The 26,596-nt window shown below is 36.9% G+C and overlaps 3 protein-coding genes and 1 non-coding gene across 6 annotated transcripts in view; 1 reads left to right on the top strand and 3 right to left on the bottom strand.

Moving 5' to 3' along the window:
* LOC106089572 (T-complex protein 1 subunit eta) lies at positions 1-13,005 on the top strand. Its single transcript, XM_013255450.2, has 6 exons — positions 1-129; positions 540-800; positions 865-1,684; positions 1,878-2,012; positions 12,258-12,446; positions 12,566-13,005. Exons 1-6 carry the CDS (start codon positions 127-129, stop codon positions 12,787-12,789), a joined length of 1,632 nt encoding a protein of 543 aa, XP_013110904.1. The 5' UTR covers positions 1-126; the 3' UTR covers positions 12,790-13,005.
* On the bottom strand, positions 6,673-6,808 carry LOC131995395 (U4atac minor spliceosomal RNA). The gene has a single exon (XR_009397459.1). It is a non-coding gene; the product is annotated as a U4atac minor spliceosomal RNA (small nuclear RNA).
* Positions 13,006-14,222: 1,217 nt separating the features above from the next.
* LOC106089579 (uncharacterized) overlaps positions 14,223-26,596 on the bottom strand; it is a 48,015-nt gene continuing 35,641 nt past the window's right edge. Inside the window, exons 1-4 of one of the 3 annotated variants that reach the window (XM_013255458.2) lie at positions 15,608-15,745; positions 15,238-15,506; positions 15,040-15,175; positions 14,223-14,972 (exon numbers count right to left, since the gene is read on the bottom strand). In XM_013255458.2, the coding sequence (XP_013110912.1) occupies positions 14,428-14,972; positions 15,040-15,175; positions 15,238-15,327 (771 nt within the window). In that variant the 5' untranslated portion in view covers positions 15,328-15,506; positions 15,608-15,745 and the 3' untranslated portion in view covers positions 14,223-14,427. Of the gene's footprint in view, positions 14,973-15,039; positions 15,176-15,233; positions 15,746-26,596 lie in introns of those variants that run through there. The other 2 variants (XM_013255461.2, XM_013255462.2) reach the window with 2 other exon arrangements.
* Positions 18,090-18,986, bottom strand: LOC106089580 (uncharacterized). The gene is made up of 2 exons (XM_013255463.2): positions 18,830-18,986; positions 18,090-18,760 (listed from the first exon to the last, which is right to left on the bottom strand). The coding sequence occupies exons 1-2, from the start codon at positions 18,887-18,889 to the stop codon at positions 18,182-18,184; spliced, it is 639 nt and encodes a 212-aa protein (XP_013110917.2). The 5' UTR covers positions 18,890-18,986; the 3' UTR covers positions 18,090-18,181.

Raw genomic sequence — 26,596 nt, 5'->3', positions numbered from 1 at the left:
CCCTTTAAAGTCACACACACACACTTTTGTTAATATTCAGCCGCGTGAGAAGTGTCGAACCGCTGTTGCAAAAATCGAAATTAAATTAATTAATTGAAAAAGGAATATAGATTTTAATTCGATAAAATGGTAAGTACAAATGAAAGTATTCATATTCCAAATGCCGCCAGTGCATGTTTTTCATTAACACCAAAAATGAGCAACACACCCGTCAGCTGTTTGAAATTGTTTCATATATTGGGATAAAACATGGTCCACTGATGAACAATCACTAAAACCCAATAGCTAATGGAAGAAAAAGGATGTAGTCGTATTAAAAATATTGATGCCGGCTATATTATCCCTTTAGAGTCTGAAACATGTTTGGTCATTTTTTCAACCTAACCTCAAAGAGAATTTTCTGGCACTCACTCATATGTGAGACGGCACTAACAGCCGCCGCATGACAAACCTTAGCTTTTTGTTTACGGTTTTGTCCATGACTCACCCAAACGATTTTAATAATTACAATTATTTTTCATATAAACTTTATTTTTCAGCAACCTCAAATTGTTTTATTGAAGGAAGGTACCGATACCTCACAGGGCAAACCCCAGTTGGTGTCCAACATTAATGCCTGTCAATCGATAGTGGATGCTGTGCGTACCACACTGGGTCCCCGCGGCATGGACAAACTTATTGTTGATGGCCATGGTAAAGCTACCATTTCTAATGATGGCGCCACCATCATGAAGTTATTGGATATTGTCCATCCAGCCGCTAAGACTTTGGTTGATATCGCCAAGTCCCAAGATGCGGAGGTAAGGATGCATTAATATATTCGTATGTACACTGTGCATTGATTTTGTGTTGTCATATTGCCAGGTTGGTGATGGCACTACCTCGGTGGTTCTCTTGGCCGGTGAAATCTTGAAACAAGTCAAGCCTTTCATTGAAGAGGGTGTCCATCCTCGCATTGTAATCAAAGCCATACGCAAAGCTTTACAATTGTGCATGGACAAAATCAACGAAATGGCAGTGCGGATTGAAAAACAATCCAAGGAACAACAAAGAGCCTTATTGCAAAAGTGTGCCGCAACTGCAATGTCTTCCAAATTGATCCATCAACAAAAGGATTTCTTCTCGAAGATGGTTGTTGAGGCCGTTCTCACTTTGGACGATTTGCTACCCTTGAATATGATTGGCATCAAGAAGATTACTGGAGGTTCATTGGAAGAATCTCAGCTGGTTTCAGGTGTGGCCTTCAAGAAAACATTTTCCTATGCTGGATTCGAAATGGCCCCAAAATCTTATAAGAACTGTAAAATTGCATTGCTCAATATTGAATTGGAATTGAAGGCTGAACGTGACAACGCAGAAATTCGTGTTGACAATGTTAAGGAATACCAGAAAATAGTTGATGCTGAATGGCAAATTCTCTACAACAAATTGGCTAAAATTCATGAATCAGGAGCCAATGTTGTGCTATCCAAATTGCCAATTGGTGATGTGGCCACTCAATATTTTGCCGATCGTAATATGTTCTGCGCTGGTCGTGTGCCCGAAGAAGATCTCAAACGTACAATGAAGTCGTGTGGCGGAGCTGTCATGACCACTGCCAATGACATCAAGCCCAGTGTTTTGGGCCATTGTGATGATTTTGAAGAAATTCAAATCGGTGGAGAAAGATTCAATGTTTTCAAAGGTGTGTAAGATTTCTAGATATTTGCACCGGTATTCACCAAATTTAAAGAGGCTTTAAAGTAGGTTCAGTTGACATTTCTATAATGGAAATCTGTCAATTAAACCTACTCTACAGCTGTATTAAGTTTTGTGTACATGGGCACAAATATTCGTATTCGTGTTATATTAATTTTTTTTTATTGTCTTTGACATAGGCTGCCCCAATGCTACAACCTGTACCATTATTTTACGTGGAGGCGCCGAACAATTTTTGGAAGAAACTGAACGTTCCTTACACGATGCTATCATGATTGTGCGTCGTACAATTAAGCATGATTCCGTAGTTGCTGGTAAGTAAATCGTTTGTACATAGTATCTATCCAAGGGTTTTTGTGTGTTAAAAAAGAAATATTGCGTGGGGAAAATCTAAAATGACGTGGGCCTTGATTTAGTTAACGACAACCCACAAAATAGTTTTTGAGAAGCTTTTGGTTTAATGTATGGCAAACGCCAGGTCTACACATAAATATTCGCTATTCATTTTAAGGTAGAAGCCAGTCTAACGATTGACTAATAAATGAGCAAATTATATTAAATTAAAAAGTAAAGTAAATTAAAAATTAAATTAAAGTAAAATAAAATGAAGGAGGAAACATGATATCCGTTGTCTATTTAAAGCGCCAGTATTTAATCAAGAGTCGGTGCTGCCCGGTTCTCGGTAGCTTCCAGCTAAGATTCTTATGATAACAATGAACCACACACAGATAGGAGCTCAAAGTTCCAGCCCTTGTGGTGCTCATACGTTACGCCATGTCTGAAATTCCTTTGTATTACTCTAATATTTCGATCTGCGACCTTATAACTTTTTCTTCACTTTTTAAGTCTTAGCTATTTCAGTTGCTCTGTCGAAATCACGAGCGAATATAGTATCTCATTAAACGGATAGCTCTTAATGATGATAATAAAGCTTTAATTAGCCGATACTTCCTGAGCCCTGGATGCCGTCATTATTTATATGATTTGGCGCAAATATTTAATAAATTTCAGATAAAACTCCTTTAGTCCCTATATGCCCAAATGTCAAAATTGTTAGACAATTGAGGTTTAATTTGTCCGGGGTTCTGTTAAACATCCAGATCAAGGGTAAGGTGCGTGCAGTGCAGTGTAGGTACAGATGATCTAATGGGGTCAGTAATATAGTCCCTGGTTACAAGCGAAAACACTAGCACGTTGACATCAATGCCGGCCCAATACCAAATGAGGGAGCTGCCACGCGATTCGCATGACTTATACCAAGAACCTATTTTCTTCTTTCTTCTGCATCTGACTACCTGAAATTGCAGTAGAATGTTCGGACCAGGGATGATAATTTTGATACTTTGGTACTTTTTTTTGGATACTTTTAAACATCAAAATAACCACGATACCCCCGTGAGTCTCTTAGCCAATTTTCATAATATGTATTCGAAGACTCAAGAAATGAAAGAGTTTAAATTTTATGTTGTTGTAGTAGCAGTGTGTGGTACACTGAGGCGGCCTTTGCCGATAAAGGAATACATCAGGTCAATCCGGTACATACAACCGGCTGCCATGGGATTGTTTTTTTTTTAACAATCCCATGATAGGGATGATAGGCATTAGCATTATCTATCGGCTTTAGCAAAAATCCATTTATTATTCGTAAATTTTTTCCTGAATTTTACTAACAAACCTAAAAACACCAACAGAGGGTAGAAGTACAATTCCAATAATGAGGATATTACTTGCAGTAACGGCTTTTGCCCGCCACTTGGACAATAAAAAATGGCATTGAATTTAGTTGGATTAAACTTTTGATGCCAAGACGATGGATTTTCGATTAGAAATCGAATGAATGAGCCCCTCGTGAGCACAAATAGGCAAATTAAGAAATTGATCAAGTATATGACACGGTTATATCGGAATGTGAGCAGCGAATGCAACTAATTTTTCTTTATATATAAAAGTAACCTAATGAAAATTATCCTCTATGTGCCTTTAAGGGGTAAAATTTATTAATTTTCGGTCTATATAGGAGCTATCTCAAAATATAGTTCGAGTTTAGATTCGGCCATAAGAAGGACGTCCCTTATCAATGAACTGAAAATTTGAATCAGACTGCACTCATAGACATGAGGGAAGTATTCCAACTGTTATTTAAAGGAATTTTCGTGGTCAAAGTACACTTGCATGATATACGAGCGAAATGGCCTGCACACAGTATTTTTTATATGTATTCCCCATTGTTGTCTTTGAACGAACGGAAAAAAGGGAGGCCCCTTATCATTGAGCTTAAACTTGAATCGGACTGCACTCATTGATATGTGAGAAGTTTGCTCCTGTTCCTTAGTGGAATGTTCATGGGCAAAATCTGCATTTGCTTGAAATTTTGCACAAATACCTCCTATTAGTGTATGTCAGTTTGGTTTTTATGTAGCTCCCATATAAACCGATTCAGCTGCAAAAGCATAGCAATTCTTATCCATTATTCTTTGTTTGCCTTTAAAGTGATACCGGGCAAAGAGCTTGACGAATGCGACCTATTGTAAAGGGTATAAAAGATTCGACCCGGCCGTGCTTAGCACTATTTTACTTGTGTTTTTTTTTTAAAGATGTCTTTCTCTCTCAACATTGTGTTGTAGTTGTTGTTAATGTTAATCATGAGTATGAGTTTGCCGTTCGATTCCAGGAGGTGTTGGTGATGGTGCTCCCATAATATATATGAAGTTGTGCAAGCAATGCTGTTGATGATGTTGCTGTGACACATATGCCACTTGCCGCCACGACTGCTGGACCAACACCTCTCGAAAATTTTGTGTGTCTTGCCACATTATATCTGCAATGTTTCATTACGATTTTTATGATGAGAGACGTAGTAAATCTAGAAAATAATTTGTAGGGTTTTTATAGTCACCAACAAAGGAAGGAGGTATATTCATTTTGTCATTCCCGGTCATTTCCGACCCGATAAAGTATATATACTTGGTCGTCATAAAAATGTAGGACCTTCAACCATATCCGTCCGTCCTTCCGTCTGTCTGTTGAAATCACTCTACGGTCTTAAAAAATTAAAATAATGGGCTGAAATTTTGCATAGATTCCTTTTTTTCCATAGCCGGGTCAAGCTCGAAGATGGGCTATAGCGGACTATATCTTGACATATCCCGCATATTGACCGATCTTCCAATTTAACGCTTTTGGTCATAAAAGGAGCGTTTTTGAAATTGTTGAAATTTGGCAAAATGAGTTATGTTGAGACTCTTAACAATTGTAGTGAGTTTGGTTCAGATGGAATAGGCATGTTCAGCTTTTTTTACGCTTTCCATTGAAAGCCAGTATTGATCTTCTGCTCGAGATGATCAAAAAAAAATTGAACTAAGCCACATGTCTCGAAGCAAATCATAAAAGAAGACTCACTTCATACATGCCTGAGAATTTTGATAGGGAAAGAAATTCTTCGATTTCGTAAGGAAGAGTAAATAGCTTCCATTTTGACAGACTATCTTTTTTGAATTCACATGACTGCCTTTATAGATAGTTTCATAACTCCATGATAAAGGAAGATATAATTGTTAATGACAGTTAGTTCCTTCCTTTTATGATCGCATGTTGCCATTATTAAATAAAGGATTTCTTTTCTCATCATCCTCTCTTGGTTTTATCCTAATGCTAGTTCTAAGTTAAAATGGAATTGAATTAAACCATGAATTACAAAACTATCGTGAATTAACTGACCGTTTTAATGTAATAGATTAATGTCTTTTTGTAATCGATTAAAGGAGGAATGTGTCGTATAAACCGCTATTGTTACAATTAGATGGCAATACAATTTTCTTCTTCCTTTTCTAATGAGGGAACCTGCGAGCTCTCTTCCTCTTTCTGTATTTCGCCGTCGACGACAACGCACACCCTCGTGTCTCACCCTCGTCAATAAAATCACACTGGAAACCAAAACCTCCATCTCGTTATTTGACCCATTTAATCCATGTAAGTATGCATAACGAATGCAGCTATTGTGCATGACTGCTGGTAAAAGGAGCCTAAGTTCCCAGCTTGTTTGGCGAAATCGCTTTTTTCTGTCGGAACATGAGTCTCGATGTTTCACCCATCCCAGGAGCTTTCTTCAATTGAAGTTCAACCATCGCTAATTCAAACAGCTAAGACATTAAACAGTAATAATAGAGGGTAATGTTAAAGTAGTTGGTCTGCTATCAGACTCAAATGATTTTATTGGGTTGCCCAAAAAGTAATTACGGATTTTTCATATAGTCGGCGTTGACAAATTTTTGTAAAATGTAAAAAAGTATATTTGATTAAAGTTCATTCTAAGTTTTATTAAAAATGCATTTACTTTCTTTTAAAAAAATCCGCAATTACTTTTTGGGCAACCCAATAGTTCATTGTGACGCTACAGTTTTATTCTTGCTCGAGCACACCAAAATATTTTGGACCTTAGGCACCAAATAATTTTGTAATAAATAATTTTTATACTCATTAGGCCCCTGCCTGCTTGTAGAATATATTATCTCATAAAACAAAAATTATCTTCCTTCGTTTTTGAAGGATTTCTTTGTGTGGCTTCTAACAGATGCTGCTATGGGAACAAGCCACAACCACTTCACATTGACAATTTGCAATATTTCACTTATCGCTATTATAAAAATAGTAATGGCAATAATAGTGCATTGCACTATTAAGAGGTTGTACTTATCGCCTTTGTTTAGCTTTCATCATAAGCCCATCACAAAAAAACAAAGAAAATCATCTAAACGAACGTTTACTTATTTATATGCCAGGCGAATTTAAATCAAAACAAAAAAATTCTTGATAAGAATATAATATAATATATATATATAATATAAGAAAATGTTATGTTGCGAAAAAAAATATTTTATAATATAATAACAAACGCCATGGAAAATTTTATATAATTTAATATTGCACAGCATGTGAAATAAATTTAATTGATAGCCCCCTGTAAAGTAAGAGGGCTTGTCCAAAAATTCCGTATGCTAAGGATTCTCACAAAGAGATTCACTGCACACAGGGGATATTTAAGTAGTGGTGTCAGCATAAATACTCTCACTAAACGTTCACTGAGTATTATGCTCCCCACGACAAGGAAGGCCGAATGATGGTTAAACTCCTTGTCTTGTATTCAAACATAAACCACCTCAATGAGAATTTTTACAGCAGCGAAAATAAAATGTAAACATTAAAAAACGCCAAATTGAGGCGAGAAAGAACTCGTTGAACTTTTTGCAATTTTCTCCCTATCTACCTCTCTACCTACAGCCTTGCATGTGTGAGTTAGGACGCTGTGTTATTGTTTCGCACATCAATTTAGCAATAGCACAGCGGCTCAAAGAAGACATGGAGGCATATGTGGCCAAACTATTTTATCTTTCTCGTGTATTCGGCGAGGCCTTGAAGTGATTTGGCCTTTTATATTTCCCCGATCTATTGGATAAGCAAATAAAGGCTTTTGTGAAACTACCCAGTACCACCATTTTTGGTTTGCTTGTTTGCCATCAGGTTTACCTAACACAAAAGCAGATCTGTCATAAAATAACCAAAACCAGTTATACTTGGCAAGGAAGATTATAGAATGCAGCGAAACTTCCCCAACAACAAAAAATGCAAAAAATGATGCAAATGTGTGTCAAAGGTTAATGCCAACCTGTTTTGGACCATCTCCTTATTGCTTTGTCTTCTTTTTAATAGGTTTCAGGGCCCTTTTTATTGGTTATACAGATAAAAAAGGACAGTTTAAATAGGGCCGATTCGAAATTTGTATACACAGCTTTATTTAAGGTCAAAAAATAAACGCAAAATTTATTCGAAGAAATGCAAATCATTTTTATGTGAGTTGGTTACCCTATTTGCTCATCTTTTTTTTTTTTAATTCATTTATTCGGATAATGCAGCCAATTTAACAAATTACAGTGAACTACTCCTTATATTTAATATACAAAATATATTATAATAACGACTTAAAGACTAAGATCGGAAAAATTAACTACTCAGTAGTTTTAAAATAATACGAGAGAAAAAAGGAAAAATATTTGTAAATATTGCAAATACATCTGTCAAAACAGGTGTGTGTCATTCACAATAACCTTTTTTTTAAGTTAGAGGGTGTGCCAATCGGTAGCAATCTCCTATGGTGTGATGTAAAATTGTTGTAGGGGGTGTTTTTTTACACTGGTGAGAAAAGATTTACATTTTGCTGTGCCAAACGGTAACTTTCTCACTATACACATTTTTGACATTTCTGCCTGAACAACAACAAGCGATTTAAAATAAATATCAAAATTTATTGAAAATTATCCATTTCTTGCTTTAAAACAATTGTTTAGTAAACTTGCAATAAGAACAATCAAATACTTGGCCATTGTTCACAGATAAAAGTCTCTTTGGATTAATGATTTTATTGTACCAAGATTTTTTAACATGTAAAAGCCAAATGATTGCAGATGCTGACGCCTTCCAACAAATTTAAATGTTGCAAATATCTCAAATAAAATTATTTTGTTTTGGCAACTCCCAGGGAATTTTTAATCAGAATACGGCTGTATATCTTAACAGTTTACATGGATAGTGCCAATATATCCCAACACTACTCAATTTATTTTTATACCCACCACCGAAGGATGGGGGTATATTCATTTTGTCATTCCGTTTGCAACACATCGAAATATCCATTTCCGACCCTATAAAGTATATATATTCTTGATCAGCGTAAAAATCTAAGACGATCTAGACATGTCCGTCCGTCAGTCTGTCTGCTGAAATCACGCTACAGTCTTCAAAAATAGAGATATTGAGCTGAAATTTTGCACAGGTTCTTTTTTTGTCCATAAGCAGGTTAAGTTCGAAGATGGGCTATATCGGACTATATCTTGATATAGCCCCCATATAGACCGATCCGCCGATTTAGGATCTTAGGCCAATAAAGGCCACATTTATTATCCGATTTTGCTGAAATTTGGGACAGTGAGTTGTGTTAGGCCCTTCGACATCCTCCGTCAATTTGGCCCAGATCGGTTCAGATTTGGATATAGCTGCCATATAGACCGATCCTCCAATTTAGGGTCTTAGGCCCATAAATGCCACATTTATTATCCGATTTTGCTGAAATTCGGGACAGTGAGTTTTCTTAGGCCCTTCGGCATCTTCCGTCAATATGGCTCAGATCGGTTTAGATTTTGATATAGCTGCCATATAGACCGATCCTCCGATTTAGGGTCTTAGGCCCATAAAAGCCACATTTATTATCCGATTTTGCTGAAATTCGGGACAGTGAGTTGTGTTAGACCCTTCGACATCCTCCGTCAATTTGGCCCAGATCGGTCCAGATTTGGATATAGCTGCCATATAGACCGATCCTCCGATTTAGGGTCATAGGCCCATAAAAGCTACATTTATTATCCGATTTTGCTGAAATTTGGGACAGTGAGTTGTCTTAGGCCCTTCGACGTCATCCGTCAATACGGCTCAGATCGGTTCAGATATGGATATAGCTGCTATATAGACCGATCCCCCGATTTAGGGTCATAGACCCATAAAAGCTACATTTATTATCCGATTTTGCTGAAATTTGGGACAGTGAGTTGTCTTAGCCCCTTCGACATCGTCCATCAATATGGCTCAGATCGGCTCAGATTTGGATATATCTGCCATATAGACCGATTCTCCAATTTAGTGTCTTAGGCCCATAAAAGCCACATTTATTATTCGATTTTGAGAAAATTTGGGACAGTGAGTTGTATTAGGCCCTTTAACATCCTCCGTCAATTTGGCTCAGATCGGTCCAGAATTGGATATAGCTGCCATATAGACCGATCTCTCGGTTTTAAGTTTTGGGGCCATAAAAAGCGCATTTATTGTCCGATGTTGCCGAAATTTGGAACAAACAGTTAAGTTAAGCCCCTCCACATATTTCTGCAATTTGGTCTAGATCGACCAAGATTTGCATATAGCTGCCATATAAACCGATCTCTCGATTTAAAGTCTTGGTCCCATAACAGGCGCATTTTTAATCCGATTGCACTGAACTTTGACACACTGACTTATGTTATGCTTTTTGACATCCGTGTGGTATATAGTTCAGATCGGTTTATTTTTAGATATAACTACTAAAAACACCAATATTTTGTTGTATACAATTGAAAAATAACTTTTACTTATTAGTATCTGGTCCACATCGGAACATAGCTGTTATGGGGCATAAAGTATGAATTTTGCACCGGATTTTGAGGAAAGGTGGTTCACATATATATCCGAGGTGGTGGGTATCCAAAGTTCGGCCCGGCCGAACTTAACGCCTTTTTACTTGTTTTCAAATCTTATGATATATATGCCTTTTCTTTTCGCAACAAGAACATTAAGAATAAAAAGAGACAATATTATTTCAACTGGCCGTGGCAAACTTCTCACATATCAATGGGTGCTGTCCGATTCAAGTTTAAACTCAATGATAAGGAACCTCCTTTTTATAGCCGAGTCCGAACGGAGAGAAGCCTTTACATGGCTGCCATAGCAAATGGTTCAGTACCTCACAAATGTCGCCAGCATTAGGAAAATTTTTCTGATGTGCTCGCCACGATTCAAACCCATTCGTTTAGCGTCATAGACGGGCATGCTAACATCTGCGCTACGGTGGCATACCACCTCATAAAAGATAAGCTTTTTATATGGCTTAATACCTCTCAAATGTCGCCAAATATTAGGTGGTAATAGCCATACTGAAGATTGTTCCGATGTTTTGCAAATTTTGCACATGAACATTCAATTAAGGAACAGGGGCTGCGATGTTCTCACCAGAAATGGAACAGAAATGGAACGGCGTTCTCCATTTGGGTTGAACGACTGTTTTCCCACTGACCCTTTTATTGCATTTATTCGCTCATTAATCAGACAAGTCGTTAGACAATATATGGCTACAGTACTACACAAATTTCGAAACAATCCATGTACAATTTCTTAGGAATAATAGGAAATAAATAATTAGACAATTGAATACTACTCATTACTACTACCCTTTGGCTGCCAGAGTGATTGGGAACAATCATCTACGTCACCGATAAGTTGTTGTTTAGCTGGTATTAACAAATTTCCATATATCTATTATAGAAGTTGATTGCCGGCATTTGTTTTTTATTAATTGTAAATCAATCAATCCCTTGGTGACTACAATACTGCTGATATTTTCTATACTTTAATGCATAATCGAAAAAGAAAAAATAAACCTAGCAACTGTATTGAGTAAATGCAGTAGTTTCTATATAAAAGCTTTAGGAAAGTTTTTCAAAAAAAAAAAAAAAACACATAAAATTCAGAAAAATGCATGAAATCTTTATTTGAATCGATAGTACGGTCCATATAACTTAATGTTTGAAGATTATTTTATGCAAAAGTTGACCTGACTGCGCCTCAAATGGTCCATCCGCTAGGCGGCCAATTGACCGGCTCCCGACTGTGAAATAAAATGTTCACCGGACTCGCCAATTAATAAGTCCATTGTTACGCATGCTGTGTGATATAGAACACCGTCTTGTTGAAACCACATGTCATGCAAGTCAAGCTCTCGCATTTTGGACAAAAAAAGTTTACGATTTCCATCATCTTTGAAGAAGTACGGTCCAATGATGCCACTAGCCCATAAACCGCACCAAACTGTTAATTTTTTCTGGATGCATTAATAGATCTTGCAATGCTTCAGGCTGATCTTCACTCCAAAATCCCATTGAGCCATAAATGAGCTTCGTCGCTCAATGGAAGAAGCGCGCTATGAACTATCTTAACAGATAAATTATAGACCAAACGGAAAATGTTTAACAATGAAACAAAACATAAACCGTGCGTGAGTTGTTTATGCCAGTGTTGCCAAAAAGATAATAGCTAAAAAATCACCCTTTATAGACATAATACAAGTTGGTGAAGACAGTTGCAATACATTTAGTATACAGGCAAATTCACGCTGGGTATGTTTACAATTTCATATTATTCTGACTTACTGTTGACATGCCACTACTTTCACCCATCCACTTCATTCACATAACTGACGTGGCACACTCTGTCCACCAAATTTTTCAACAAATTTTCCTGAAACCACAAAACAACATGTCAAGGCTCAAATAAGCCATAGTTCAAAAAGCAATAGTTACATAGACCACATCCTTTTCTTTATTCTTATGTAGATGATGTTGTAGTAGTTGTATCTTACGAACGTTTCGCATCCAGAATGTGGGATGTCATTTTCGATTATAACTATTTTGAAAACAATGTGCTTTTATTTTGAATAAAAGAGGAAACGGAGCATCAGTAGCTACATTTATAGGACGATTATGAATGGTCGCGCGACTATTGTTGCATTGCCAAACCATGAAAATTAGTACAAATTTGGAAAATTTTCTCATCTTCATTCAATAACAATGTCCAATATCCAATTTAATGCAGAATAGAAACTTCTATAACCAATTATACTTACGTTGTAAGCCTCTGCAAACCAATGATAAATTTCTTAAATTAATATTTTATATGAAGCAAAATAAACGGTTTCTACTTTTTTGCAGGTGGCGGCGCTATTGAAATGGAGTTGTCCAAAATTCTGAGAGACTACTCTCGCACAATTGCTGGCAAAGAACAGTTGTTGATTGCTGCAATTGCAAAAGGCTTGGAAATTATCCCGCGTCAATTGTGCGACAATGCTGGTTTCGATGCCACAAATATTTTGAATAAGCTTCGACAAAAGCATGCTCAAGGTAAGTTTTTTATACAACATTCATTCACATGCAGCTTTTGTGATAGAGTTATCTCGGAATTTGAGTAGAAACCAAAAAAAAAAATGCCTTAAACAATTACATTTTTTTTAATTTAACAGGCGGCCAATGGTATGGTGTTGATATCACTAAAGAAGATATCGCAGACAACTTCCAGGAATGCGTTTGGGAACCCTCAATAATTAAAATCAATGCTCTTACAGCAGCCGCGGAGGCTGCCATCATGATTCTATCTGTCGACGAGACCATTAAGAGCCCCAAGTCAGGAGGAGATGGTCCCATGGCGGGTGCACCCATGGGTCGTGGCATGGGTAGACCCATGTAAAACACTTCGTATTTACACTATTTACTAATTCGTATTCATTTTATTTAACCTTTAATTAATTGTATGTCATCCACTTCGCCCAACTCACAACACAATCTCTCGCTAAACGTTCAATTTAATCACCCATCCCAAAAGCATTTACCAATTGTTTAACAACGCTTAAAAAGAACAACTGAAGGAAAATATATAATAAAAAAAGAGAATTTGTTATGAAAACCTTTGTTTGTTGTTGTTATTAAAGCCACGGTGCAGCCTGTGTGGCTCGTCAAGCTCTTAAAGGAGAGCGAGCTCGTTCCGGTCTATACGATCGATCGTGGTGGTCATTAATTAAAGGCGCCAATATCTCGTTTTGGGCACTACTTAAGAAAGAGCCGGTGCCACACGACCTCTAACTCAGACTCTTCACTCGATACCGCTGTTTGTCCGCGACTGCAGTTGCAGCTACTCCGTATGTAGAATTCCACTATTCGCAACTCGTGAACGCGCCGGTTAGCTCCCAGCTAAGCTTCTCGTGATAGCGAAGAACACCACACAGACCAGAGCTCAAAGTTCCAACCTGTGTGGCGCTCATAGTTATCCCGTGCCTTGTTTGAAATCATTTGTAGTTGCTACAGAGGAAGTTATTACAAGGTAATGGCCTTTTTGTCGAACTTGGAAATTCGATTGTGACATACACACATACATTGCAAATTGCCCATGAACACTCCATTAAGGAATAGGGCAAACTTCTCACATATCAATGAGATCTGTGCGATTCAAGTTTAAGTTCAGTAATACTGGGCCTCCTTTTTATAGCCGAGTCCGAACGGCGTGTCACAGTGCGACACCTCTTTGAGGAGAAGTTTTTAAATGGCATAGTACCTCAGAAATGTCGCCAGCATTTGGAGGAGAAAACCACCGCTGAAAATGTATGTTCTGATGTTCTCGACAGGCGTTCAGCGTTATAGGCGCACATGCTAACCTCTGCGCTACGGTAACCACCGCGACATACATAAAGGGACTATTGGGTAGTCCCATGAGTACCACAGATTCAGTGAGAGCTCTTATTTACTTAGTACTTAGTAAAAACCACTGAAGTGCCTAGCAATGGTGAGATTTTTATATAAAAATTTCATTTGTACATGGAATGCTCATGAACATTCCATTAAGGAGCTGGCGCAAATTTCTCACATACCAATGAGTTCTGTCCGATTCAAGTTTCAGCTGTATAAAAAGAAGATGCTTTTTATAGCCCAGTTGGAACGGGGTGTCGCTGTACAATATTTATTTGGGCGAAGGCTTTACATGGCATAGTACCTCACAAATTTCACCAGCATTAGGAGGGGATAACCATCGCTCATAAGATTCACAAATACCACCCGCATAATCGGCGCATGGCCCCATCCTTTCCCTTGCAAGACAGCCAAATAATTAACTTATACATAGCTATTAATAAAAATATTTATATTTAAGTATATAGGTATTTTAGTAACTTTATTTTTCCCATTTATTAAAAAAACAACGGTATTCCTTTACTTTAAAGGAATTATAAGACAGAATTCATATAATACATAAAAGTGGCCTCTCAAAGACTTGTACCAACCAAAGTCCTGTTGTTCCACTTCCAACCAGTGTGCTTAACAAAATGTTATTTTTAAATCAATATTTCTTTAAGAGTTGCATAAGTTCTATTTTAAAGTCCAACTTTTGTTGATCATTCATTTCACAAACAACGGGTATAAGAGATTCGAAAAAAGCCCAATCAGCATTATCATGGTACACGGCTGGGGTTTGCATATCATAATCTGCACATATGTTTTGTTGTTGTTGTATCCGTATATCTGCGGTGGAGCATCCTGGATTGGCCATCATATTGCTGTCGTCTTGTGGTTCGTATTCATCGCTAAACATTTGTGCAAAAACAGATGTGGAAATGTGGTTTTGATTTACTTCTGCAGCCTGGGGTGGGCATTTAGGTACTTTTTTCTGTGCTATGACTTTGGCTACAATTGGTTTTTTTGGTTGCACTTCGGTAATTGTGGCAGGATTACCGTCAGAATCGAGACCTTTGTACTTTAAAAAAAATTCAATTTCCTTCCTGACCTTAGTTGGTTTGGTTGTAGGATCACGTTCCATGTTCTTGCGAATAGTCTTTAGAGCTCTACCTTTCAATCCCTTGAAAATATTGTTTAACTTCTGCTTAGCTGAAAATCCACAAAATTGGAATTTCATTTAGATATACATTTAATGTGTTTGACATGTTCATACTACCTATGGTCATTTGTTCCTCTTCAGGTAGCTCCTTAAAGGTCGGCATTACAATATTAGCTATTTGAAGCCAAGCCTCTTCCATCTGTGCGCGTACATTTCCATAATTGACTCTGTTGGGGCCATAATCATATAGAATCTGAAAACACACAATATTCAATTAGAAATTAATTCAATTCATTAAGGCGCCAACTTACTTACCGGCCTTTCCTCAATAGCCTTTAAAAAATCTGGAATGTGCACACCCATATCTCCTTTGGAGGTTTCAACACAAATCATATCTCGGAACATATTTGAATGGTGGTTTAATTGTCGTCCTGATGTTGTTGTCCTGTTGGCTTGTATTTACGAATTAAAGGACGCTTTGTGGCAGTGACTTTTCAACGGCGTCAGTGGCTTAACCAAAATTGTGGGGCGCCGCCTGCTGCCACGACTCGACTTCATTCACTGCTTAGGGTTGGTATTGTGTTCTGAGAAGTTGCAAAAACTTTTAAATCTTTCAAGCAGGGTTCTCTGTTTTTTGTTGTGAAAAATTTCAACGAAATATCTTAATATATTCAAACATATTTACGGTAAATTTTCGGCACCAATAATAGCATTTAATTTTTCACACACATTTCATTTCTAAAAGTTATGAAAACAATTTAATTTAGAGTTGATTTCTGAACTGAAACTGGACAGAATATTCTACTTTGGGGAATTCTCATCGATTAATCGACTTTTGGTGTAAAAGAATAAAAGTCGACTTTCAGTAGATTAAAAAATCGAATAGTCAAAATTTCACTTCTTCTTTAAGGCTGGTACTATGTCGCTTTTTTGCTTGCTTTCTTGCTATTTTTAAAAACAGAAGCATTCGTCTTTTCACAAGTACAACTGTCAAAATCCATATAAAAAGACAAATATGTGAAAATTTAAAATGCTCTTTTTAGACTAAAAAGTGGTACTATACTCGCTTTTTGCGATATTATTCGCGGATTACTTTTTTTACCAGAAAAACTTGCTGATTTCATTCACTAGGACATTCCCTCATTACGTATGACAAAATTTTTATAAAAAAGTTATTTTATCATTGCTTTTTTCGTTATGTTTCAAAAAAGTAATCGTGAACAAAGGGGTTTCAACGGTGAAAAACGAACATAGTACCAGCCATAATGACTTTAAATGAAATGTCAAAGCGAAACTTAAGAACTTATATTCTTCAAACGTGTTTTATATTTGTATTTTCATCATTAGAACACTTTTATTGCTTATGTGTGGAATATCGGATCAAATAGAACATCTTTCTAGGATTTTAGAAAAAATCACAGCTGTGTTTTCAAGTCTTTGACATTTAGATGTACTGCAAAATCAAAACAAATATAAACAAATTGTACTCAGCTGTTTGCATGACTTCAATTTATAAGTGCATCCTGATTCCCGGCCTTATTCGCAAATCTTAAAGTAGATTTGAAATATGTTTATTTGACAGTTCTATGAAGGAAATCTGTATGTCTCCACCAAATGTAAATTAAAACACGTGTAATAAAAATACAGAATTAAAACAATGTAAAGTTATAACTGTACTGAGTATAACGATGACTAAGCACCGAATACCGAAGCGTCCACATCAGACGAACTCCAAATGCAAAGTGAGAAACATTTATTTAAACTTACTTATTTTGTTTGTTTTGTTGATATATGATTATTTCAGATGTGTGTCAGTGCTGCCAACGTTAAAGTACATTTAGCGAATCCGCTGGACTGGCAAATAAAACAACCCAACTGTTAACTTTGAGGTGACATCACACTACATGTTCTTGTCTTATGACATGTCAAATTTTGCTATTATTAAAATTGCACACATAGTGTGATACGAATGAAACTAACACATGAAAATCACTTTTAAAAATAACATTGTTATTTTTTTCGTTTAGAGCTGTGCTCTATTGCTTCTGACAAAAATATAAAGAAATCAGCTGCTTTTGTTGTCTGTTGAGTGAAAGCAACCCCATATTAAATTGTTTTCACATCTTTATGGTTTAAACAGCTTTCTCAAAACCTTTACAATTTGTCATGACGAAACAATTAAAGGTGGTCTCTTTTGTACAACAACCACAAATCAAAAGGTGCAATCCGCCATCTTGCTATTAAGCTGATCGACGTTTTGCCAACACACATAAAGAAATTTGTGTAAGTGTGTGTATACGTGTGCGTACATGAGCAAAGAAGATAGCAACAAAGGGAATTCAAACAAAAATATGTCATCTTAATACCGTCAAAGCTGGTCAGCTCCTAACAGCTGTTCGCGTGAGACCACCTTTTTAAATCCGCTTTGACAATTTGTAGCCATAAAAAATCAGCTTTTGCTGATTAGCATGTCATAAGACAAGTTCATATACTGTGATAGAGCCTTTATCATCAAAAATTGTGCTAAATTGGACGAACGAATGTGTCATTTTTGTCACCACCTGTTTGCTAAAGTAAATTTCGCTAGAATTGCGTATCGTCATTTAATATTAATTTCGTTTAGTACAAAAATAAAACAAGCCTATACCAGTTATCATTCCGTTAGTCATATAGTGTAAAAGCACCTTATGTTTTGTTGTTTGTTTCTTTTATTATTTGTCCTTTTTTTATAAGTCCGACCCGTTTGATCAAAATAAAAGTGTCCATGTTATTGGTGAGTCCTTGGTTCTTAGGGATTGTGAAAACAGGTACTTGTGTTACCTGAATTTGAAAATAATAAAAGCAAAGGTAAGTACACTGAGAACCTTTTTTTACTTGTATACCTATAAAGATAAATGACTGAACGTGTCCCAATATCTTGCTGTGCGCATATTATGTGACCCTACCTGTGGAATAAATGGTTTTTCATGTAGGCAATAAGAAAACACCTTTTACAGCGTGTCCCTTTGTAAGGACGTTTGTCAGGATATGGTTTTTAAAGGGCTCACAAAAACAGTGGGTGCTGTTCTATAAAAATTTTATTTACAACGTGCGTTAGCAGCAATTGCATATCCTATAAAACCAATCTCTACATATTTTGATGTAACTGAATAATTGTATTATTGAAATTCATTGTGTTTATAAATGTATTTCGTTTTGGTAAGTTATAAGGATATGATAGTTATATTAAAGCATATTTGCTCAAATAGTATGGCTAAATTTAAACTGTGGTTACATCTATCATCTTTGTCTTGACATATTCTTGCCAGGCTTCCATAGCTTGTAGGACATCAACTAGAATTTCAGTTTGCAACTCAACCAATTTGTGCTTCTGTATACCCATTTTCATTACGATATAATCCAAGGATTTTTCGCCCCCTACATTCTCTTCGGGTGGTTTGCGTAATTCATCCACTAGCTCAACAAAGTGCTGGAGAATTTTAAACCGATTGACTGCTGTGGATTCCATTGTCACATCGACCTTGCTTATGTAGCCTGTCATCAGTTGAATCTTTGCTGTTAGATATTCACTGCGATCAACCACATCGATTAATTCATTTTTCAATTGTGTCACCGCCAATTGAGTCAGCTGCAGCTTGTCATTAGCGGTGGCATTAAGGTTAGCTTGCCGAGTCCAAATATCATCTAAAAAGGGGGCATTTGTAGTAAATGTTTCTTGTTGATTGTTGGTGGAGAATCGAGCTTTATCTCCTATTTGTAAAGAAGTTTGCAATGACGTCTCCTTCGAGTTTGCACCAAAGTCAAAGCCAAATCGAAAAATAACATTCCCATTGGTTACCTATTGAAAACATTTTTTTTTTGCAGTACTATCAGGCCGTTTGCTTAACTTTTGGAAATCTTTATTTACCTTGTAACTCAATTGCAGAATGAGAACATATGCAAGAATACTACTTGTCTGCTTAAACATAATCTTTTAAATTCCAAGCTAAGTGAAGAACTGAAACCGTTTTTTTTTAATTTAGTCGCTCTGATCGATGCCACAAAAAGATGTCCGAGTTTTGCATTTGTATTTGCGATGTTATCAGTCCACTGGATTAAGGTCAAGACTGTTTGAAAGTGAGATTATATTTAGTGTTTATTTTGTTTTATTTTTTTATACTATTAGGACTAGGGAGAGAATTCAGTTCAAAAACATGTCCATTTTCAGTTCTGTTCAAATACATGTCCATTATTATTAATTTTGTACTTTGTTATTGTAGCAGTGTGTTGTTGTACGCTGAGGAGGCGGCCTTCATCGGGTCAATCTGGAACGTGCAATCGGCTGCCTCGGCGATTTTAATTTTTAACGTAACTGCAACATGTTTTACTACTTGAGAGGCTAAACGAAACAAATCTATGATTATGTGGTTAAACAAAGTCTATTTCCGAACAGCCTTCTCCAATATGAAACACCAAGCTTCGAAGTAATTTCCTACTCTTGATCTGTGTATACAAAATTCGATCTACCCTGTTAACGAGTTAGCTGTTGTTTTAGCCGGATCTTCTCCCATTCCTATGACATGTCTGAAATTGGATGTGTTCTACAGCAAATGCCGTACAGATAGGTGAAGAATAAATATAGCCTCATGCAAACTGATAGCCTTAATTTCTATACATTTTTGTTTAAATTTGATATGTGAAGCAACCTTATGCTCATTGACTTCTAGAGCCCTCAGAACCCAAGTCGGATTTGGTACGTACAATTCCCATATGCCCTGCAATACTCCAAACCCTTTTATAGCCCGAACCCCAGATTTGTTTTGTTGAACCCCCAGAAGACCTGTACATTACCTGATTTGTTGCTTCAAGAAATCTAGATCGAACTGAGTTATTTGATCTTTTTATTTACCAGAACCCATGGATTTGGGTGCAAAAAATCAGTTTGCTGTAAAGTTATTGTAAGTTTTTTCTTGAACATTTCATTAAGTTACGGGAGAGACTTCTCTCACATACATGACTGCGTTCGATTCAAATTCAGTCAAATGGTAAGGTTTTCCTTTTTTAGTCGAGTCCCACGGAGTGCCTATAAGCGACACATTCTGATAGAGAAGTTTTACATGCCTTTATCCATTAGTGCATATTGTCCTTTTTATCGGACTTTTTTATATCCTGCGCTACTTGTTCATTCATATGAAAAACGTCATATAGAAAAGAATTAAAAACATGTCACAATTTACAGTTTGCGGCTCGGGAGCACCACACAGGCGGGAACAATGAGGTTCGATCTGTGTGGTGTTCAGTGCTGTCACGGAAAGCTTAGTTGTGAGCTACCGGTCCACAGGTTGCGGATAGTGGAATGCCCCATACGGAGTAGCTGCAACGGCAGTCGCGAACAATCAGCGGGCGGCACCGGCTCTTGCACAAATCCTGAGTGCTTTCGATATGACAAGGCGCCTTTAAATAACCAAATCAGTATACAAATACTGATGCAAATTATGATAAACATAAAGCAGATTAACCTTATATAGGGTGCACTCCCATCATATCATCATCAGTGTTGTCGTTTTTGGAAGGTTCCTACCAAAAATGGTAGGTTTATCCAACATATAAATACCAAGTTATTTACTGAAAGAGTCGCCGGCGATAATTCAAAATGTGTTCGTTTCTTGTCGTTTCCGGGCATTTGTTAAGAGTGCAGAATAAAACAATGGATGTCGAGGTTCCAAATATTATTACAAGGGGTCTCATTTCTTTAAATTTTAGTAAAAAGGGCACTAGTTCTGATATTGACTATAACTGGTACAGGCATAGAGAGAGCACTTTAAAATTTCGTAGGTAGGAAATGCGGATTTTGTGAGCTCTCTGTCTTCAATCATAACACAGGACTAAAAGGCAGCTGCATACAAATATGGTAAGATCTGGTCTATACTCAGATCTTAAAGTATCCATGCAACTCACTGTAATGGCGAAAATGGGTAGTAAAGCGCATTACTGGGCTCAAACACTTAAATTAACTGATCGCTTTATCCAAACTCGGCACGGTTGTTCATTGAAATCGGGGCAAAAATACGACTTGCAAATGGAATGACACCAACTTTTTGATGGAGGATATAAAAACATACTGCATTTTTTGATTTGTAGACCTAAAATTTTGGTAGGAAATAGTTTTCTAGAGTTGCAACCCTAATCATCATTCATTTAATTAAATTCTAACATGTAAACACGTATTGAGTACGGCCAAGCTTTGGATACCACCACCACCATGCATATTTTCAAAATCCAATTTTATTGTCACTACCGTATCTATAGTTATACCCAAGTATGGGTATAAATCCGATTTTTATGGGAATAGGACCCTTAGTTGAAAGATTGATCTACTCGCATCTTTAACTAAATATGTTCCCATTTGGACCTTATTCTAGTCGGACATCGGGAGGCTAAAAACATCTCACTGTTACATATTTCATTAAAATTGGGTAATATCTGCGGCTTTTATAGCTTTAACACCCTAGGTTGGGTTAGGTGAGGTTGAAATCCGCCACATGCCACTATAGACATACATATAGGCTTCTTGTGCGCTCTTAATACTAAAAAATAACCTCGAAAAAGAAAATCTAAGTCAGGAATTCCGTGCTACTTACAAAACCACTAATTGTTTTCCATACCACGACCTTAAGCTGGTTCAGGTATTGTGTCCCCACCTAAGTACCGATGTCTGTTAGCCGCGCGAGCCGGGCAATTAGAAGTGGTCTCATTTGTACAACAACCACAAATCATATGCTACAATCCGCCATCTTGTCATCAAGCTGATCGACGTTTTGCCAACACACACAAAGAAATTAGTGTGCGTGTGTGTATACGTGTGCGTACATGAGCAGAGAATATGGGTGAAAGATGATAACAACAAAGAGAACGCAAACAAAAATTTGTCATCTTAATACCGTCAAAACAGGCCTGCTGTTAACAGCTGTTAGCGTGAGACCGCCTTTTTAAATCCGCCTTGATGGCAGCTATATTAAAATATGGTCCGGGAGGCTTTAAAATATGGACGACGGCCGCATACCCATCAGCCAAAATGGGTATGCGGTGTTTATTGGCTTAAGACCCTGAATCGGCAGGTTGGTCTATATAGCAAATATATCTAAATATATTTCGATCGGATTCATATTTAGCTCGGGCCTCGAGAGGCTTAAAAGAACGCAATTTTTCAAATTTCTGCGAAATCGGGCAATAAATTGGGCTTTTATGTGGTTAAGACCCTAAATCGGCATATCGGTTTATATGGCAGCTATATCTAAATATAGTCCGATTTGGACCATATTCAGTTCACATGACGGAAAGCTTACAAAAATTAACTGTTTTAAATTTTTGCCAAAACGGGTAAGAAATGCACCTTTTATGCTATATGGCAGCTATATGTAAATATCGCTCGTTATAGACCATATTCGGGTTGGACGCCTTGTGTAGTCAGCGCTAGTGATCACATCTCAATTTTAGTTTTGTAATAAATAAGTACTTTAAGCCTTGATATACTGCGTTTTATTAACCGATACGTGTACTACAAAAGGGACCGTACAACTCACTGCTTCAAATTTCAGTTAAATCGTAAAAAAAATTTAAGTTTTATGGGCATAAGACCCTAACAGACAGATCGGGCTATATGACAGCTATATCCAAATATGATCCGATATGGCCCATTCATGTATTTTTTAAGAAAATATGGGTCTGTGCCAAATTTCAGCTCAATATCTCAATTTTTAAGGCTGTAGCACAGGGACATCGTTAAATGGCCTCAGAATTTTACGACCCTCCAATAATCTGTACTTTGTAGGTTCGGAAATGGATATTTCGATGTATTGCAAACGGAATGACTAAATGAGTATATCCCTTCTCCTAGGTGATGGGTATAAAAAATACCTAAAATTTTAATAGGTTTTGAAAGGGAACTCTTTGCATTAATGGGTTAATAGCTTAAAAATAATGGGCTATGCCAGCATTAATACATGATTTTTTTTTAATTCTTGCCAGGATTCAAATCTGGAGGTTTATCGTCAAACACATTGGCATTTAAAGTTGTTTTAGCCGGATCTTCTCCGATTCCAATGACATGTCTTAAATTGGATGTGTTCTACAGCAAATGCCGTACAGATAGGTGAAGAATAAACATAGCCTCATGCAAACTGATAGCCTCGAATTTTGATAGCTCATGCCTAAATTGCCTTAATTTCGATGTATTGCAAACGGAATGACTAAATGAGTATATCCCCTCTCCTAGGTGATGGGTATAAAAAATACCTAAAATTTTAATAGGCTTTGAAAGGGAACTCTTTTCATTAATGGGTTAATAGCTTAAAAATAATGGGCTAGGCCAGCATTAATACATGATTTTTTTTTTTAAATTCTTGTCAGGATTCAAATCTGGAGGTTTATCGTCAAACACATTGGCATTTAGAGAAACTGATATCATGTCTATGTTCCCTGCATAACTTTCCAGTTAATTCCTCACAATCATTTTGAAAAGTTAGAATATTAAAGTAACATAAGGGACCATATGTCCTTATAGCCACCATAATTAGTGACTCTGCTGCAGGATTTGATGCCAGAAATAAAACAGCCGGCCGTTGAATTTGATCCGAGTTATACCATGCGGGTAGGCTTACATTCGTTATGCATATGTATGTATGCGGGTTTGTGTGTGTTTATAACACAACGATTTTATATTTTTATACGTACATATGTAGGTACCTATAACAGATATTTGAACGTATTCCACATCCTATGTATGTGCATATGTTTGCACGTTTGTGTGGTGCTGTGATACCATGGCACTCAACCATCCATTAAAACTCACAGTAGATAGTGGTAAACAAGGCAGCTGATAGAGAAAACATGAAGCCATCTGCCGTCGTTTAAATCGTTTTGTCCGGGTATATCACCCAAATCCACACATACATACAAATGTTGTATGTAGTGCTAGTATCTTTGTATGTGATTTCTTTGTGTTTATGTACGGCTTTTGGGTTTGTAAACAACCAGCAGCGCAAAAGACATTTAGAGAGGCCTAGGTGGATTCTTGAAACGTTATTTGGTATAAATGTTTCGAAAGGCGACAACAACATTAAAAGTATCAACAAATTATACCCATGAACGAACAGGGGCAAACTTCTCATATATCAATAAGTGCAGTCCGATTGAATCTCAATGATAAGGGACCTACTTTTTATAGCCGAGTCCGCACGGCATGCCGTAGGGCGACACTTCTTTGGAGAGAAATTTTTTAACAAATAGGGACCATTTTTATACCTTCCACCATGGGATGTGGTATACTAATCTAGACATTCCGTTTGTAACACCTCGAAATATTCCTCTAAGACCCCATAATGTACATATATTCATGATCGTCTCGTCGTTCTGAGTCGACCGCAATAGCGGTCGAGTTCGTAAAGTTAGTTGCTTGAAATTTTGCACAGATACTTAATATTGATGTAGGTCGTAGTGGAATGCAAATGAGTCATATCGGTTCAGGATTGCATATAGCTCCCATATAAACCGATCTCCCGATTTGACTTCTTGAGTCAGTGGAAGCCGCAATTTTTGTCCGTTTTGGCTGAAATTTTACATGTTGTGTTCTGTTATGACTTCCAGTAACTGCGCCAAGCACGGTCCAAGTTGGTCTATGACCTGATATAGCTTCCATATAAACCGATCTTCCGATTTGACTTCTTGAGCCCTTACAAGCCGCAATTTTTGTCCGATTTGGCTTAAAATTTTGCATGCGGTGTTCTGTTACGACTTCCAACAACTGTTCCAAATACGGTCTAAATCAGTCTCTAACCTGATATAGCTCCCATGTAAACCGGTCTGTCGATCCTAGAAGATTTAATTTTTGCTGGTTTGACAGAAGTTTGGTGTGGAGAATAAAATTGTGCTAAATTTATTTTGTACAATGTTTAACAGAATCTATGGTGGTGGGTTGCCAAGATTCGCCCGAATTTAGCACGCTTTTATTTGTTATTTATTCATAGGAGGCATGATTAAATGATGTGTCATTACCTATTTCTATTTGGAGGCCACTGTGACGCAGAGGATAGCATGCTCGTCTATGACACTGAACACCATGAACGAATCCTGGCAAAGAAGGGGCAGAGATTGGTCAACTATGGTTATACTGTCCCCTATGCTGCTATAACTTTTTACTTCTGCTCAATTCAAAATTATCATGAACAAATTTTTGGCATTGGTTTTACTGGCATTTTTTTCACACTTTTAACACATTTTTCAATTGTGAAGGCCCTACTGGAGTTAGTTCCTTTATACGCCATCCCTGTTGTACTTCAAATAGATGCCATGCCACTCAAGGTTTGTATGTTTAATGGGGTTCGATATGTTTGTATGGCGGAATATGTATTTCGAACTCTCTCTCTGCTTCGCTGCACATTACTCTGTATGTAATTGTGTGTGAAACTCATTGCATTGTCAGATATCAACCAGTTTGGTATATACATACAGCGGTCAAAAAAAGTATTCATCATTCAATGTTTTTTTTTTAATAAGTCTACAAAAGACAATTGGAATAAAAACATATTAAACTAATGATGCAGTAGTGCTTGTGTGATATATATGTACACAATTTCATTGTTTTTAAAGAAAAAAATAGTATTTATTGGAACAAAAATGGCCATTTTACAGCTGAACACAAAAAATTAAACAAAAAAAGTATTCATCATTGCAAAAAAACAAAAAAATAAATAACATAATTTAAAAAAATTAATACTTTGTTATTCGACCACCGCGTCTTATAACTTCTTTTAAACGGTTTGACATCGATTGGACTAATTTAGCGGTTATATTTTGGTCTATATTAGTCCATTCCTCCATTATCACCTGTTGCATTTGACTCTTGCTCGAAAAATTGCGCGTTCTCAATTTGCGTTCGAGATGTTCCCAAAGATGTTCAATTGGGTTCAAGTCGGGACTTTGAGGAGGAGTTTTAATGACTTTGGGGCAGTTATACAGCATCCACATCTTGGTATTTAAAGCAGAATGTTTGGGGTCATTATCTTGATAATATTGAAAGTTATTACCAAGCCCAAGTTTTACAGCACTATCTTTTAAATTCCTCTTTAAAATGTCAATGTAATACTTATGATCCATTACTCCATTAATAATTTCAAGATTTCCCGCTCCTGAAGCCGCCATACACCCCCAAACCATTAAACCACCTCCACCATGTTTTACAGTAGCAACTGTGTTTCGTTCTTCAAGCTCTGTATTTGGTTTTCTGTACACTATGACCCTTCCATCGCACCCAAAAAGATTAAACTTGCTCTCGTCTGCAAAAATGGCTGTTTTCCAAAATGATTCGGGCTGTTTTACATACATTTTTGCGAAGTTTAGCCTTTTCACTCGGTTTATTTTATTTATAAAGGGCTTCTTACGTGCAGTTCTTCCTCTGTAACTATGCCTTTTGAGTGTATTTCGAATTGTTTGTGTAGTAACTTCCTTCCCTAAGTATTCCATAGTGTTTTTACGAAGAATGGTCGCATTTGTCTTCGGAGTTTTCTGAACTTGCCGCACTAGCCAACGCACATCTCCAACTGAAAGTGCTTTTGGTCGACCAGATCTTGGTTTATTGTCAACAGTTTTCGTTTCTGTCCACTTTCTGATGATGGATTGTATAGTAGATCGTGGTCTA

The sequence above is a fragment of the Stomoxys calcitrans genome, chromosome 2 (genome assembly GCF_963082655.1).
Source record: "Stomoxys calcitrans chromosome 2, idStoCalc2.1, whole genome shotgun sequence".
Classification (NCBI taxonomy): Eukaryota; Metazoa; Arthropoda; class Insecta; order Diptera; family Muscidae; genus Stomoxys; species Stomoxys calcitrans.
The sequence above is the reverse complement of the archived record's forward strand: the minus strand, read 5'-3'. Positions and strand labels throughout refer to the sequence as shown.